The following is an 18,673-nucleotide window of genomic DNA, read 5'->3' on the forward strand; positions in this document are numbered from 1 at the left end:
TTTAAGAAACTTGAATTAACTAAATAAATATAGTTTAAAACAGTTTGTTTTTGGTTTATGTAATGAAATCCTTTTATTTGAGACTGACGTAATCTCACATACATTTTACGTTTTAAATTTTACCTTTTTATTCAAACACATGAGCACCTTAATTCAGAAACAATATTTACTTCTCTGCACTACTAAAAGCTATTATTTTTGTACCTCTGCAGGGAAACATTTTGCTCATGCCACTAGCTTTGAACAAACTTCCACCTCTATCAATAGGGTGACATGACCTTCATTTGCTGGTATCTGCATGAGTACTAACACATATCATAGGTTAATTCTTTCCTCAGCATTGTCTTTACTCAGATATGTTGTTTCCTGTAACTTTTGTGAGTTTTTAGTTGCCTTTATTTCGTTAGTTTTACATTGCTTTTATTCTTGTTTTTTTTTTTTTTTATCCTTCTGATTGCAGCTTTGATTTCTCTAACCATCACATTCCCACTGTAAGCTACTTTCAGCAGTGTGTGTCAGGTGATATAAATAAATAACACACACAAAAAAAAGACCTAGACATTCCTTTTTAGATACATTGCTGTCTACCAACACTTGTTTCTTTGCTGTACTCTTCATCCAGATCATCCTACTTCTTCACATCTTACTTCCTTCTTTACTTAGCTTTTCATCTATGACCTGTCTGTATTGTTTGTGCAAGTTGCCATGAGGCATTGTCCATGATCTTCTGCCTCTTGCCAAGCAATAGTCCCCTCCTTTCTTCCCCCACTCATCTGGTTCCTGACTCCTACTGGAGTCTTTGTGTGATTCATCAGATGCTTGCACCCCTTTGAACCATTGGCTACTGTTTTTTCTATCATTGGTCTTTCAATTTTACCCTTCTACTTGTGATTATCATCATTTGGACAATCGTACCATATGTGTCCTCCCTCCAGTTTTGACATATCACAATCTCTCTTGCCTTTTGAAAAAAAAATCCTCACTGAATTTTGAAGGATACATTGGAGGTTGGTATGTGGATTACACATTACATTATTTTTTCTATTGTCCACAACACTGGAGTTTTCTGTGCTTCTAATTTTTACCATTTTTAAGTCTACCAAGAAGCTCTAGTTTGGTGAGTTTTGCTGATTTTGTTTTTCAGTCATTTGTACATCATTTGTATGTATCATGTCACCTCTTTATATGTAGCAAGACTTTTAAACACATTCCAACACTAAAAGTTCTTAAACAACAACAAAAATGAAATGAAATTGAAGGAGGTAAGACTTGCCATATCAAATGTTACATTGGGAATTACACTTTACTTTCCATATTTTGGTGTCATCAAAACCTACCAAGTAGCTGACATTACCTCACAGGAAATACATACCAAAAATGTGCATCAAATGGGGGAGAACAAAAAGCTTTAAACCCATCTGCCTTTACTCATTGTCCATTGTTGAGATGGAATTTTCTAAGAGACTGCTTTTGCAGTATATCTCAGTAATTGATATGGCCATTTCAACACCATTTATATACACATACAGAAAACCAAGATGTAGTCCTGCTCTTATTCCCTTTTTGCACTTGCTGTCTTTAGTCCTAGTAACCCTTTGCACTGTATCTTAATGGGGAACTAATTCCAAATGATCATGCCTGATGGCAGTGGTCCACATACATATACTGTGGTCTTCTCAACATATATTCCCTTCCACTTTGTTACAGTGGAGTGGTATGGGAGAACCTTTTTTCTTTCCTGGATAAAGTTAGCTTGTGACTTGAAACTACATTTGTTTCTCCGAACCAGCTGTAAACTCATAGCAGTATACATCTGTTCGTACTTTAATTTTATTGTTTCATTGCCCTCTGAACTGTGTATAACTGATATTCCCACTATTAAAATTTTTAGATCACATGGCATTTTTCAGCTTATGTTATCCTATCAAATTACATAATGCCTGGGCTATTCACAAGTTCCTTGTAAGCAAACCTCATGATAAAGTTGTATTTGTATTATTTATTTATGTATTTTACATATGAAAAACAAGAAATAAAGTTCTTACCTCACTATTTTCTTGTTGTTAATGATATTTAATTCTACTTTCTTTTACTAGTTGTACTAGTGCACTAAGTAGTTTTTTATTTTATTAAATGATGCATCTAATAACATGAATAATCACATACAAAAAGCAGACAATACCCTATAATTATCTCAATTTTTCTGTCTTTCTATGTGACAAGAGCCATTAAAAATTCAGCTAAGCTCACTAGTGTATTTCCCACAAGAATAAAGTTTGAACTGGAAGTGAAACAGACAATTTTCTGTATAGAAAACAATGTAATGTGTCATTTGATAGATTAAAACCTTTGCTTTGTATTAATTGTAAATAATATTAAAGGTCAGGGAGAACTATTAACAATTTGGGAAACAAAGGATGTGGATGTGGCAAGGGGGATCTGATTTTCTATTCTATGACTCTGTAACTAAATAATAGTGAAGGCTATGAAAATTATATCTGAGTGATTACAATATCATGGTGAATACTTATGTTGTGAAATTTTGTACTTGGAGATGTAGTGAATAGGGGGATTCCTAGAGAGAAAGAGAAAACTTTTCTCATATTAGGGGAAATAAGTTGTTTTTTTTTAATATTGCTTTATAAAAGAAAAACTTAAAATATATGCTATTAGAATTTGTATTTTTAGCTATGTTTTATGCCAGATTTATCCACATATCATAAAAAGAAAGTTTAATTAAATTTTGAATGTAACTCACTAAAACCATCAAATGCCTTGGTCATTTGATTCAAATTTTTATACATTTTGCTTTATTGTAAAAAGCTCTATTAATATGAACTTTAATGGAAGTAGAGTATATGTCAACAGTGCTTCCTTATTCTGGAGAGTTTATTAAAAGTTTTAGACAATGTGGCCAAAAAAGAAAAAATGCTTTGTGCATGAAGGAAAGACCTAGAGTGTGGGAATAGTAAAATGTATCCCAACAAGGTTTATATTTGCAAAGTAAGGATCTATGGAGTGTTGGAATACATTACCTGTTAAATTTTACTTCCATTTGTAAGTCATATGTTCATCAAAACTAGAATGTAGCAGATATAATGCTAGTGTCTACAATCTTCCACTTCTAAAACTACATTTCAGTATGTACAACCAGTTAGGGGAGAGTAATTTTATTGTGAAGTTAATGTATATTGACAATACAGCAATATCACCCAGCACTGAAATCATCAACTTGGAATACTATGTCCTGTGTACAGTTGTGTATTATTGTCTGTATTGAAAACCAGTATAATTTACCTGTTTTATTTATGTAACTGTAGACAACTGCAAATTAAGTATGCAGTTTTTATTTTAAGTAAATTGTTTCAGAAATGAGCAAAAATACAAGCTTTATGAAAATATGTCCATGAGAAACTTTTCATGTGTGTCAAGTGCAAAACTTGAATTTTGTGTCCTTATATTATTCTGTGCTGCCATTTATTCTTTTTATTGAAATACAGTAACAGGAAGCCTTTGAGTAGATTTTCTTGACATTAGCAAGATTACCAGCTATCGTGGCTCATCCCAACAATCTCAAGTTGAATATTTTTGTCATGTTTTTCCCTTTTTGAAAAACTCCAGCTACAACTTGTGATCATTTCAAGTTTTTTTTTAAATAATTAGTAAATAATACAAGATATTTTATATATGTTGCTCTGATGGTAAAAGCATATTTAAGTAGGGATATATTTTTTTCCTGAAATATAAGATTTTATACATTGTGAAGTTAATGTATATTGACAATACAGCAATATCACCCAGCACTGAAATCATCAACTTGGAATACTATGTCCTGTGTACAGTTGTGCATTATTGTCTGTATTGAAAACCAGTATAATTACAAAATAAAAATTATGTAATTTTTTATCTTGCTTAGGTAATAAAAGATGACATGTGGCCCAACCCTCTTCAGTATTTTCTTGTTCCAGACATTGAAGTTGAGAATGGTCTGGATGAAGATGACAGGTAAATTTTTAAACTTTTTTGAAGAAGTTGAACTATCATGGATTATAAGTATGAAAATAATTTGCATTTAAAAAGAAAAAGTAAAATTGAAATAGCCTGAAATGTTTGTTTACATCAGATTCATTAAAGTGTGTTGTAATCGTAACTCTGCACTTTGTTTTTTAACTGCATCTACAGGTAGTTAAAAATTACACACTAGTATTCCAGGGAAGAAAATGGAAAGAAAGAAAAAAAAAGGCCTAATATTTAATTTTTAAGTTTTCTTTTTTGCATTTGGGAAATGGATGACCCATTCTTTATCTCTTCAGTTTAATGGTGTTTTTTTGTTTTGTTTTTTGTTTCTGTTTCAGGATGATTGTAATAAAATGTTGTAGTTGTGACTTATAGTATCTGTAGATATTCCATATGACTCTTCTATTTGTCCAGTGTTCATAAATTAAGAATAGTCTTGGGTCTCTGCCATACTGTGGCTACCTTGGACTATGAAATTTTAAATTTCAATAGCTGGAATGATTACCACTGTGTAGGGGAAAAAAAATTGGGCTTTGTCAAAACATTTTCAAAACATCATGATAAGTTGCTTGCTTTACTAGTACAGATTCATTACTACTACCAAGTTTTATAATATTTAATTATTTATAATTATTTTCAGTTTTCTTGTATCTGTTGGTGTGTTATTTGGGTTTTATCCATGCATATAGAAATGGATGTGTGTGATGTGACATGCCTTACTTGTGAATGAGCAAGTGTGTTTTATGTTTCATAATGTTATGACTGTTCAGAATGAATATTCAGTGAAATATACCATAATAATTTGATTACTTTTTACTCTAATGTGTTGTTAGTTATTTAACTTGCAACTCTTTTTTTAAAGGTAAATGTATTTTGTTTTTATTTATTATCACTGTTTATAAAGTTTGGTTTTTATGAACAATCATCACTATAGATTTAGATTGGTCTAATTTTACACCATTCAACTCTGAAGTTTGAATTGAATTTTGTTGTACTCAAGAATATGTTACAGAACATTTGTTGTGACTTTTTCAGCAATTAAAATATGTATTTTGCAAAATATACAGTTGAGTGGTCCCAATTTTGAAGATTTGATTTACAATAGTCCTACTCTCTTATTTTGTTCCAATGTATAAATAAGTAATTCATAATAAATGTTATCCTTACTGAATAACATTTAGGATTTACTCAAGGTATTTGAAATTTAGACAAGAATTGCTGTGCAGAGTAGGAAAAAGAGACTTTGAATGAGACTGTCAGTTGTTGGGACTTTCTTATGGTCTAAATATTGCAATTTTGAGTCAGTTTCAAACAATCTTGGGAATACATGAATCATTCTAGTTATGAAAGTGCAGCTGAACATGATGAAGTATCAGATGTCATAGATGAAGTCAAGGACAGTGCCACTGAGTTTGCTACAAGAGAATTTCAGGTCAGCCTACCTAGAGGACTGTCAAGAGCCTTTGAACTAGCAATAGTATTTGGTTGTGGTGGTGGTAACGTTTTCATTGATTTATAATACCTGGAGCATTATGCACAATGGATAGGCATGGCATTACATGTTCTCAAGACAAGGATGTTTCTGGGACAGTGTAAGCTTGCTCATTATGAGGAAAGAGGACTCTGTGACATTTGCAGCTTTGTTGCTTGAGTCTTTTGTTCACAGCTTTTGATGACATTTCTGCTTCTTTCAGTGATAGTAACTTCATACAGTTTCTTGTTATGTATGAGAAGATGAATTCTGTTGTTTCAGATATTTGCTGGACATATGAGGAATGGTTGGTTTGGCATTCTTTGAATCATTTGTAAATAATCAATAGTAAAGGCATTAAATGAAAAGGAATACATGGATGAACAATGAAGTACATCCATCAGAATATCAGGAAATCTATGGACATTAATTGGAGATTTTATCACAAAGAGTACAACAGATTTCTTAGATGCCTCAATTCCTTCTGGATTTCTGATTTCTGGATTATTTCCTCAAGTCATAGAAGCTCGGAGAGGACTACAGGGAAATGTACAGACAGCTCAGTACTTGAACATGATAAATAAAAATACTAAATGGAGTGTGGTCATTACTGAGTAATGTAATGATATAACAAGAAAAAAAAGAACAGAAATAATTCCTTCTTCAAACTGTGCTGAATCATAGAAGGTGCTTTCCTAACTGTAATTGCAATAATATATTTGATCAGATGAAAGAGTTTTTCACTTGGTTCATGTTTTGATGTTTTGTAGGTAGGTGAATTCTTGAAGGAACCAGTAAATTAGATGTACAATGACAACTATATGAGTGTATACTGCCTAGCCTTTCATTTGGCGATCTTTTGCCAGATTTCAACCCCCACAATTTTTTCCAGTGGCAGGTTATATTTTATTTTGATTGCTAGTCTTTAATGGACACTGGTGACAACTTTGAAAACTTGATGAATGAAAGGGTCTGTAATAATAACTCTTGCTAATTGGGTATCCACTACATACTCCTTTGGAATTCTGAGTGATTTGTGCTCTTGCAGTCTAACGGTACGGTTATAATTACATTATCTGTATTGTTTTTTTAAGATTCAAACAAGCAACTGACACATCGTATGATCAGTTTATTTTATATATACAACTAGGTGGCCTGTCATTGTAACTTATAGTCAGTATATTTATAGCTGCAATATTAATGAATGTTGTTCATAGTGTATTAATCTATATGCCAAATGAACTTTGAAATTAAAACAGAAATTTTTATGATATTTTGTACATTTTTTTCCCTTTTTGTATTGTTTACATGCCAGATAGTTTGCTTGTGACATTTAATGTTGTAACATGGGTTTAAGATATTATATGTTGTTATAATGTTATGCATTTATAAGTGATTAACAGAAATGCCTATAGTTACATGTTTTTATTCTTTATTAATAGTGACGATGACGAAGTAGATGATTCTGCAGTTGTTGAAGAGGAAGGCAAAGATGAAGAAGAAGCAGAAGATGAAGAAGAGGGAGGTACTTAATGTTTCAAAACTGAGCAACTTTGAAGAGAAACAGTGTGAACTGTTGTGAACAATGTTTTAGGATTAGGGGCCTTTGAGAAAAAAGAGAGTTGTTAAGAAAACTAATATATAGGAAACAAAAGAGAAATATTTTGACAGCTGGCAACTTAAAAAAGAAACTTACCAGATAAATATAAACTTTAGTGTAAGAGGTAAATCATAGTTAGCAACAACTGACAATACATACTGATCGTTTACATATGGCATTAGCTCATTTTGCTTTAATCACATTATAACATATTATAATTTATATAAGATAAGCCTCCAATTTATTACGTTAAGTATTACGATTTCAACTGACCTGAGTTAAATTGTAATTTGAATTCAGAAGTTAATTAATGTCAACGTATCAAATATCTATTTGCCAAAAAGATTGATACAAACAGTCTTCTTTCTTAACACAAATATGTTTTAATATACAAACAATAATACAATTTATAATAATGGTTATTACAAATAATGATTCACATACAAAAATTTTATGAACAATATTGAGTCTTATATCTGGTATGTAACTGAATTATTTTATTAATGGTTCACAATGAGCAAATTAGTTTTGAGTTGATATCAGTATGGTTTACTTCACAAATAGCTAGCTAGCTATCTCTTAGCACATAAGTTTTTTTTCCACTGGTGTTATACAATGTCCTTGTAGAAAAACCTTAAGTCACTTAAGTTAAACATTTTATAGTGTTTGAAATCTATAAAGATTCCTGGTCAAGTGTCTGTAATTTCCTGATTAATAAGCATTAATCACACTTATAGCTTCTGAGGTTCATAGTATACCAACTGTAGCAAACCAACAATATGTACTCTTTCTTGGCATGTCAGTTTATAGATGTTAAGGTGAGGCTCTAGAAAGTTCAGTTGGCCCCACAGTATGCTAGTGCTTTGGTAAAACATACATTGTTGATTCTTGTACTCGAGAATCTTTTACAAATTTATGGAACAGGAAGTAATTCCTCATGCACATTTAATTGTATAATTTACATGCATTTCTAAGTATAAATTTATCTCGCACAAATGTCATTATCAAAATAAATATATCATAGAATATCTGTTACAATGTAATGTTCAAGTTTATTCAATTTCATCATTATTATACCAAGTTTAAACTGAGATAAATCTGAATTTTTGATTTTGGAAGACAAATATTGTTTCATTCAGTGGTGCAAGATATATAGGAGAGAAGAATACAACAAATTCATTAAACCTTTTTTGGAAATAAAAAAATACATATATGTCTTATGTTTAAGTACATCTGATATGTAATGTGTTAATTTGAATGTATAAAATAGAACTGTTCCCCTGTTTTATGTTCTTGAATTGTGACAAACTGACTTAAGAAGTTTTCCTCAAGTTTGATAGAGAAACTCAGATGGACCCTTTAAAAGATCCGGTGTGACCAATAAGCGCTAAGACAGATGATTCATACATGGCAGCTATTTCATTTATTACTTCATGAAACTTGACACCAAAACAAAAGTTATGTTTAAAGCTACACTTAACACAGATGCTCTTTCTGATAACCCACAACTAGCAAGTCTGTATACACAACACCCTATTCCACCATCCTTGTGAAGTGACCAAAATAAATGCGGTGGAAGAGTAGGTACCTTTGCTGATTATCTATATTTAGTAGACCTGCAGTGTGCTGTTACATTAGCTCAGAGAATTGATGCTGGGAATAGTGAAGATGTTATCAAAACCCTTACTCAAAGCATTTAATCCTTTAATAAACTGTTTAGGCTCTGAATATGTTTTCATTTAGAATAGCAGGTTTAACATAATGTACTTGTTTCTACTGTTACATTCTTTTACTATTGAAACATGGTCGAAATTCATGATTCTTAAATTCTCTAACTTGTGAATTGGAAACTGTAATCCTAGCTCTGGTTTTGGCATTTCCGAAAAGCCACTTGTAAGTTCATGATCTTCTGAACAAATTGTACACTTATACATACTAGCATGAAGTAGTATTTCTCATACAATTTGGGGGTGGGTAGGTAAATGTTAGCAGGGAGCCAGACTACAGTAGAAAGAAATTTACCACCAGTTTTGTTGATACAGGCAAACAAATAAGATTTCCTTTGTATTGAAGACATCTTGACATTGTAAGAAAGCCACAATTTTGCTGACATATACATTTAATGATATAGCAGTAAAAGATAAGTAACTTGTATTCTAAGAGATCCCAAATAACACTTATGATGTAAATACTGTGGAAAATCTCAAACTTACAAAAGTATTGAGAGCATATTCTATTGTTATTAAGCTCTGAATGTTAAAAACATGTTGGATTCCAAGCTGTTTTACCAGAGAAGGGGAATGATTTATAATATTTGTGATGATAGTATTAACAATATTATTATTTGTTAAGTTTGTTTGTAAAATTAAACTGTATGATCAGTATGCATTAAATATACAACTAATGTAAATTTTTGTTGTTATCATCTGTAGATGATATTCATGAGAGCTAGCAGCAAGATGAATGTGGTCGACCATAACAATTACAATTGAGTTAAAAGTCTGTTTGTGTTTGGTAATTTTAATTATTTTTTGATTACTCATAAGATGAACTGTCAGTGCCAGACAATATTTTCAAGATGAATACAATTTAACATATGCATTAATCTTAAATGTCAAATAATTTATATATTGTAATTAACAGTATTATAATTTGGTATTAATTTACAGAGGAAGATATTGATGAAGAAGAGGCTTATGAAGAAGGTATTTAAAAAAGCTTAATATATTTCATATTTATAGTTTGTTTAGTAAGCCATTTATTGATAGAGTTTTAATGCATTAATGAAATTGTTTATCTAGCACAGGATTTTTTCTACAATTAGAGACAAATTACTGTTTTTAAGTGGTAGGGTAAAGATTAAGTGATTATGGTTTTTGTTTCTTGAAGGTATTGTATATACCTTGCAGGAAAGTTTGGCATTTGCTGAAAACGATTATGCAGTCTTTATAATGATAACATACTTCTGTCAGGAATTATGATCTGTCAAAGAGATGCAGGGTTTCAGAGTGGCTGCACCACTTTACCAGCAATGGTCACAGACATACATATTATCCCATTTTCTTTTCTAATTCTCAGATCATCCCTTGATGTGGATTCCTGTACGTTGTGAGGGGACTTCTCAGAGAAGGTTTTGTTCTTTCAGTTTACCTCCTCTGAGATCTAAACAGCCACATAAGTGTTTGCTGTGCATGGTGACCCATGAAGGGGGAGGAAAGGATCCTGGTGTTTGAGGGCTCCAACTTGGGTCTTGAATTCCTGTAGACAGGTGGCCTTGGGGTGTCTCACTTAGGGTCAATTGGCTGGTCCACTTTGGCTAGGGTCAACCAAGCACCAATGTTGGATGTTCTCAATGAGTGTTGTGGACATTATATCTGATGCTGGTGTTTGGGTGTAGTGATTACAAAACCCTGGCATTGCTGCAGTGTCCTTCTTTGGCCTTGTAGTGTGTCTGCTCGTAGGGCTTCCATGGTGGGTAGGGTCAGTGGGCACCGAAATATTCTTTCTTTATTATGGATCCCCTAAATATAAACTTAACTAAAATAGTGAGAAAAACAGTCCACAGGTAACCAACCATGTCTTGAAGATTCTGAGCAGTAATCCTCAACATCTGTAACACCTGCAACTCATTTTCTTATATTACATTCTCTTTCACACAAACCTTCAGGGCAAATGTCCCCCTTTGTTATTCAGAAGGGACTGGAGGGACTTGCTGGCTCTTCAGTTTCTGCAGTGAGGCATATCTCTACTAGTAAAGATGGAATTATGATACCAACCACTGACCTCATTCTAACGTTTACATCACTGCATCCATCTGCTACCATCAAGGCAGGTTATCATTGCAAGGTACAGCCACACATTCCAAATCCTCTTAAATGTTTTCAGTGTCAGCAGTTCAGTCTTTCAAATACATTGTGTTGTGGTTCCTTGACATGTGCTCGTTGTGGCAAGGACCAAGATGCCTACTAGTGTGAAACAGACCCTCATTGCATTAATTGCAATGGCACTCCCCATCCTACTTACATTCTTGGCCTAAGTGGTTGGAAGAAAAAAGAGGTGAAATGTTTGAAAATCATTCAAAACATTACTTACCTTGAGGCTTGAAAGTTACTGCCACCACTTCACCTCGGACATACCCTGCTGCACTTTGTTCCACTACTGCAGTGGGTGTGCAGAGGGATTTCTCCTTGCCTCCAAAAGAATCATTCAAAGTCTTTTGACCTCCATGGTTAAGAATCAACACCCATCTCTGTCCCTAACATTCATTCCAGCAAACTCCAAGATCCACTTCCTTTGGTTTTGGGTATGGACATTTTCTCAGGTACATCTTCTCCCACTCCAAGATGCCAAACAATCATTCATTCACGTCCCCAGTTGCTGGAATCCTCTTCCAATGACAGAGACCTACTCATTCGACCAAGGGCAGGATCTATGGAGGTCAACAGACCTCCCTCAAAAAAGAAAAAAGACGTGGTTGAAAAGAGAAGTGCTTCTCTATCCAGTTCTCCTTCATATAAGTAAAAATGGTCACTCTAATACAGTGGAACTGTCAAGGTTTCAATTCCAATTTGGATGACATCAAAGTGCTGATTGATTCTTACCATCCTGTGTCTCTTTCCATACAAGAAACATTTCTGAAACATGCCAATACTGTCACCTTTCAGCATTTTCTTTGTATAGAAATGACAGGTGGTGTGATGAATGGGTGGTACTACTGGTTGATCAGCATGTGCCCGCCCTGTCTTTGCCACTTGACACACCCTTGGAGGCCGTAGTTATCCGTTATTCCTTGGGTCGTACCATCACTGTTTGTTCTCTCTACCTGTCTCCTGAAGAGATTTATGATCAATCAGACCTTGATGCTCTCGTTGAACAGTTGCCATCTCACTTTTTAATCCTGCAGGACTTTAATGGACATAATCTCCTCTAGTGAGGTACTGATATTGACGGGAGGAGTTGCTCCATTGAGTGTATGCTCTCAGATCACAACCTTTCTCTTTTCAATACTGGTCTTTATACCTGTATTCATACACCAAGTCAGTCCTTTATTGCTGTTAATCTCTCAGTTTGCTCTCCTTCACTATTCTCCAACTTTTCATGAAGGCAGTGATGATTTTCCTTTCATTTTGAAAGACAGGCCGTGGTCAGTGCCATGGGACCTGCGTGCCCTGGTTGAAGATGGATCAAGCTAAGTAGCCCTCTTTCACTTCACTTGCAGAACTTGATCCTGCCATCATCTGTAAGCCATTAATAGACGACTGTGTGGCAACAGTGACTGACTGTATTATATGGGCAACTGCTCAATGTATTCTCAAAACCTCAAAATGTTTTCAACAATATCCTCATCCTTTGTGGAATTCTGCCTGCCACATGGCACAGAAGGCTAAAAAACAGTCTTGGGATACCTTTTCATAGGTATCCCACACTCGCAAACCACATTGCTTTTCAGCAGGTAAGATGTCAAAGCCAGAAGGAATCTTGGATTAAATTCACAAGTTGCATCTTTTTTACCACCAGTTCCAAAGTCATGTGAGACAAGATTCGAAAGGTTAGTGGGCAATATAATTCTATCACCCTTTCGATCTTGCTCTCTCATGGCCAGGAAGAAGCTGATACACAGAGTATCAGAAGTACTCTTGGTGAAAGCTTTTGCCAGGTATCTAATGCTTTTGCTTCTTCCTCCACCTTCTTAGCCATCAAGACTCAGGCAGTGCAGTCTCTTTCCTTTTGAGCTTTGAGCTGATCATCTCTGTGACTATAATCTCCTCTTTAAACTGGTGGAACTCAAACTGCCAGTACATCGCTCGGATCTGACGATATACATTATTAGATGCTGAGCCATCTATCTCCTTCTCTTGCTATTCTTCCGATTGTTTTTAACTGGATCTGGCAGAAGAATGTTTTTCCAGGTGCCCAGTGCCAGGCTATTGTCCTAAACATGATTCCTTTTTACAAATTAAAGCACAACTGGTTTGATATAAAATAAGAAAATGGCCATAACATCAAATAACTTGAAACCAGGACTGAAAAGGCCAACTTCAGGTGACTAACGGTGGTTTTTGAACTTACATGTTGATCATCCTGGATAGTTATGATAATTAAAATTATGCTACAGAAAGTCTTAAAACTTGTGTTACTTTACTTTTTCTCTTACTGCTGTAATCTAGATATAGAAATTGGATTAATGCTATTTAAGTTTTTAATTCAAAAATTAAACTTTGTTTTGATTTACCCTTTGATTCCTTTTCTCTCATATTTTCTGATATATACTAGTCCTAGAGCTATCAGTGTAAAGGCATGGATTTTTTTTTGTTATAGAAAAACATAGTTCTTTTTGAAACCATGCCACATCATCAGTGAATGAGAAGAAATATCAATTAATAAAAATTTAAAAAGTACTCTCTTCCTCTTTATCTGGCAACCCTCATTCCCAGCAATCATTTTATGTGACTCAGTTCAGAACAAAGAGTCATCATGTCACTGGCTCTTGTTTTATTCTAGTGTCATATCACTAAAACGATTGCTGAGAATGAGTGTAAGAGAAAAAAAAAACAAAAATCTACTTTAACTTTGATTTTTTTTAATAGAACAAAATAGGTCACTTTGGCCATTATTCAAATCATACAATTTATTCATATGTTATAAAAAATGAATCTGTATGTCTAATTCAAATAAGAATCATTTCACAGACACTTCTGTGCTCAAATTATAATGTCTTAACCTGATTAATAAAACTTCAACCACACAGTAGAAAGTGAGGTTATAATATACCAATATGAAGGTTAATGAGAATCAAATGTTTTTTGTTCCTGATATCAAATTTAAGTTGATATGATAAAATTAGGACATTGGTAGTTGTACTAAATATTTTTCATTCAGACTTAGTTAAGATTTAAGTACTTTTTTTCATGGTTATAAATACTTTTAAAAATCATGCATATCTAAATATGAGTAACAGCAAGTTGTTTATTACTTGTGAAAAACGTAAAAGTAACAGCCATACTGTCTAAAGAACATTTGGGGAGTGACACCACATGTTAACTCATCTTGCAGATTTCAAGAAAAATTTAGTTCTGTATTATTGCTAGGTTTTTGTGTTTTTTTTTTGCCATTTTATATTTCAGTGTCAAAATTGCATGGTGTTCAGTATTTTACACACACACACACACACACACACATATATATATTATCAACCCAACAGAGAAGAGAAAACACAGTTTTGGTTAGTGTGAAAGTTGAAAATAGTATCAGATTTAAAGTTTATATAAATTTGGAAACTAAATATGTTTGGTCTGACTGGTTTATTTCTATGTTTGATTTCAAAATATTTATTATTTTTAGAGTTTTCTGCTTGTTTAGCTCTTTGTTTACAGTGTCACTCTATGAACAATAAAGGTATTATTTGACACTGATGAGATATTTATTAAATGAAATATGTTGTTTTACTTTATAGTTTTTTTCTTATTCATTTATAGGTAGTAAAATAGTTTGTAGTTGTTTTTTAAGTGCAGAACTTATCTGATTATGTATTTCTTTTTATGTATATTCATAGTATTATTCAAGGGCCCAGCATGGCCAGGTGGGTTAAGGCTTTCGACTTGTAATCTGAGGGTTAGGGGTTTGAATCCCTGTTGCACCAAACACACTCACCTTTTCAGCCATGGGGGCACTATTATGTGATGGTCAGTCCTTCTATTTGTTAGTAAAAGAGTAACCCTAAGATTTGGCAGTTGGCAGTGATGACTAGCAGCTTTCCCTCTAGTCTTACCTTGCCAAATTAGGGACGACTAGTGCAGATAGCTCTCGTGTAGCTTTGCACGAAATTCAACAAAAAAGTATTATTCAATCTTTCTTTAAAACATGAAAACTAAATGAGGACTCTAACTAAAACTAAAAAAAGGTTCTTAATTTGAATAACATAAAACCTCTTCATACTCGAAATATGAAACATGTTTATGTTGAAAGTTACTTCAAAAATTTTCATTCTTATGGTTAATGGGGTTTTTTTTGTTTTTTTCTGTGTTTGATAAATCACTTGTATTTTACAGGAGAGGAAGAAGGAGGTAAAGGTGAATGAATGCAATCAAGACACAAAACATGTTTCTTATGAAAGCCTCATGACATCCAGGTTTGTTTTTACAGAGAAGATTCTTTATTACTTCATCTTTCAGCAAGTTTTGTTAATTAATTGGCATCCACCATTTTAGTGTATGAAACAAAAAGCAGCAATAAAAAATTAGTTTTTCTAACTATATGTAAAATCAAATAAACTTGTGTATATATTTTCCTTTTGCTTGATTCATTTTTCTGTTTTTCCATTTCAAACAGTTTTTGTCTATCTCTGAATAGAGGAATTACAAGTGATTTTTCTTCATTCTTGTTAGATATCGTGCCTTTGTTATTCCACATTCATAGTTAGGTTTGTATGGTCCCATTATATCTTATGTATATGTCTTGTCTCGTATATGTGGACATGATAAATTTAGTCAGCTTGTAAGAACCAAGATGAATTTATCAGTGTACAAATTGAGATGGCTACAAGTTGAATTATCTGTTGCCTGTGAAAAAAAAAAACTTAACCAAAAATAGTTCTGTTTTTCAAAACTGCCATTACCTATATATCAAAGGTTCAGACATCAAATTTGAGTCATTTAATTTACCAGTATTGTAGCCTTTTCTTTTACTCTTCACAGTACACAATTGTTTCAGTAATAAACTTAGAAGAAATGTTTAAACTTCATATTTGACCACAATGAATGAAACAGTGAAAAAATCATATTAGCATGTTAACAGGATTTTATCTAAACAAATTTAAGTATTTGTAGCTTTTGGACTTGATTTGTAGATTTACCAGAAAGGTAAGTTTTCTCCAAAATGAGTTAGCAGTCAGTTTTTAACCAGAAAATTCTAGTTGATGTAATCATCTTGCAGGCCACTTGCTTTTTGTTTGTGTTAAATTTGTTATCAGCCAATTCTTTTCTATTTTTGGTAGACTTTGAAATTATCTCATAGCAGTATTTTTTAATTTACTTAAAGCAAATGTTTGGTGTTCATGAGAGACTAAGTTACAGAATAGTTTATGTCCATTTTTATTATGTGTGTTAAAAAATCACACCTTAATCCTGGGAATGAGAGTATAAAAATATATTTTATCTATCTAAAATAAATTAAAAAAAAACAATAAAATATATATATATATATATATATTGAAAATTTTGGCCATCAATGTGTAAACATTTATTGTCAAATCATGAAAATTCAAGTAAACAATTTAATTTTTTCATGGTTTTTATCCATCATTGTCCACTTTCCATATGGTTGGTTGCCTTTGTTCTCATAGCAGTCAATTGTATTTGAGTTCTTACTGAGTATGTTGATGATGTAAACATGGATGTGATTCGTAGTAAATCTTATAAAACTTGCTATGGCTTGTCTCTCTCTTTATGATATGCAGCAGATGTGGCTTCTCTGCCATGCAGGGTTCACATAGATCCTCTGAGGAGTGAATAATAATAATAATATTTGAAAATAACAAATGACAGTAATATAAAGGATATTTGCATGGCTTTAAAAAACATATAAACCATTGTGGGAAGTGAGTGGAGCTATGCTTCCTTATGATATTGAGTAACAAATGTGAAAAAATGTTACAACATTGTTAAAATACACAAATTAATTTAGTTTACTATATGGTGAAGTAAATCAGATTCAAACCCTCATCATAGCCAGGTGGTTGGGGAGCTTGACTCATAATCAGTTTTGATTCGCTGTCCCAACAAACATGCTTGCATTTTCAGTCATTAGGGCATTACAATGTGAAGGTCTGTCCTACTGTTTGTTGGTACAAGGGTTGATAGTTGATGGTGATGACTAGCTGCCTTCCCTGTAGTCTTTCACTGCTAATTTAGGGATAAATAGTGCATGTAGCTTTGTGCAAAATTCAGAAACAAAAGTCCATAGATATTATATACATTTCACCATTATAAGAGGTCTAATGGTATTTCTTTGGTTTTCCTAACAAAAGCTGTGTTGATGAGTCTTGAATAGGTGAAACTGCAATCAACAGCAGACAGTGCAGCCAATCATGGAATGCATTAGGCTTCTGTATCACAAATTATTTTTTGACTTTTGCATCTGGTGAAAAACAAAATAAATCTTTGACTCCTATATAGTGTCCAGTAATCAGTAAATTTCAATTAACAGACAGGTTTTAACACTACTCCATTTCACAATTAATGGCATCAGTATTTAGAAAGATATTGTTTCATCATGCTAACAGTGAATGATACAGCAGTTTTTGGAAAACATGGTTGCAAAAGGTACATAATATGACTCAAAACCAAGGAAACTGGAACCTTTTTGTTTGGTCATCAGGTGAGACCAGTCTTGCACCATTGCAATCTTTGCAAAGACTAATATAAACTCCATTTCTCCACATCTCGTAAACTCCATTTGCCTATGCATGAACACTTCCTTGGTTTCAACTTCAAGACTGCTTATCTAATTTACTGAAATAACATGCTCCAATTTTTGGCAGTAGATTCAAAAGAGTAGTCAAGAACTAAGATGACATCAACAAAGACTGAGCATTTTTCTTTGATGAAATCTCCCCTAGCTCTTCAAAGGTGGAGGGATAACTACTCATTTCCCTCAGTATGAATTTCTGTACATAATGAGGGGGACCTCCCTCATTCATTAAGAAGATTCTGTACTTTCAGTTTACCTCCTCTGGAATCTAAATATCCATCCACATGTTTGCTGTTTGCCGTGTGTGATGACTTGTGAAGGGGAAGAGAAGATCCTGGTGGTTGAGAGGTCCAACCCTAAGACACTATTGGCCTTGAATTCCTGTAGACGAGTGGCCTTGAGGTGGCCCCTCAGGGTCAATTGGCTGGTCCACTTAGACAAGTACCAGCGTTGGATGTTTTCAATGGATGTTGTGGACATTGTATCTGATGCTGGTGTTTGGGTATAGTGCTCATGAAACCCTGGCATTGCTGCAGTGTCCTTGTTTGTCACTGTAGTGCATCCCTTCATCGTGCTCCATGGTGGGTGAGGTCAGTGGACTCCGAAATATTCTTTCTCTATTATAGATCTCTCAACCCAAAATAAAAATGAAATAATAAAAACAGATCATAAGTAAGTGACCAGATCTTGAAGATTCTGAACAGCAATACTCAACTTCTTCAACACCTGCACCTCACTCTCTGATATTACATTCTTTATCAAACAAATCTTTAGGGCAACTTTTGGCCTTTTTTATTCAGAAGGGACAAGAGTGGCTTGCTGGTTTTCTAACTCAGTCATAAAGCTGCATTCTTGGGACATCTTGGTGGAAACATCTACTCCAATACACATTGAACTCCTTACATTCGAAGGCTATTGGGGATACACCCACTGAGGTGACTTCCCATGCCACTTTGAATTTGTCACAAGGAGACATTGTTGAGAAGGGTTTGAAGAACATCCCTAAGTCAGAGGTCCTTGCTGCTTTTCTACTCAATGAGTTTCTGAAGTGAGATACATCTCCACTTGCAAAGATGAAATTATGATGCTAACTAGTGATGTTTACATCACCGTGTCCA

At 33.5% G+C, this 18,673-nt stretch overlaps 1 protein-coding gene across 1 annotated transcript in view; it reads left to right on the forward strand.

The window, feature by feature from the left end:
* LOC143243947 (protein SET-like) overlaps nucleotides 1-16,511 on the forward strand; it is a 41,518-nt gene extending 25,007 nt beyond the window's left edge. Inside the window, exons 4-7 of the mRNA XM_076487798.1 lie at nucleotides 3,917-4,005; nucleotides 6,931-7,013; nucleotides 9,758-9,793; nucleotides 15,137-16,511. Of these exons, the coding sequence (XP_076343913.1) occupies nucleotides 3,917-4,005; nucleotides 6,931-7,013; nucleotides 9,758-9,793; nucleotides 15,137-15,165 (237 nt within the window). The 3' untranslated portion in view covers nucleotides 15,166-16,511. The remainder of the gene's footprint in view (nucleotides 1-3,916; nucleotides 4,006-6,930; nucleotides 7,014-9,757; nucleotides 9,794-15,136) is intronic.
* Nucleotides 16,512-18,673: the final 2,162 nt, after the last annotated feature.

The sequence above is a fragment of the Tachypleus tridentatus genome, chromosome 2, assembly GCF_004210375.1.
Source record: "Tachypleus tridentatus isolate NWPU-2018 chromosome 2, ASM421037v1, whole genome shotgun sequence".
NCBI lineage: Eukaryota > Metazoa > Arthropoda > Merostomata > Xiphosura > Limulidae > Tachypleus > Tachypleus tridentatus.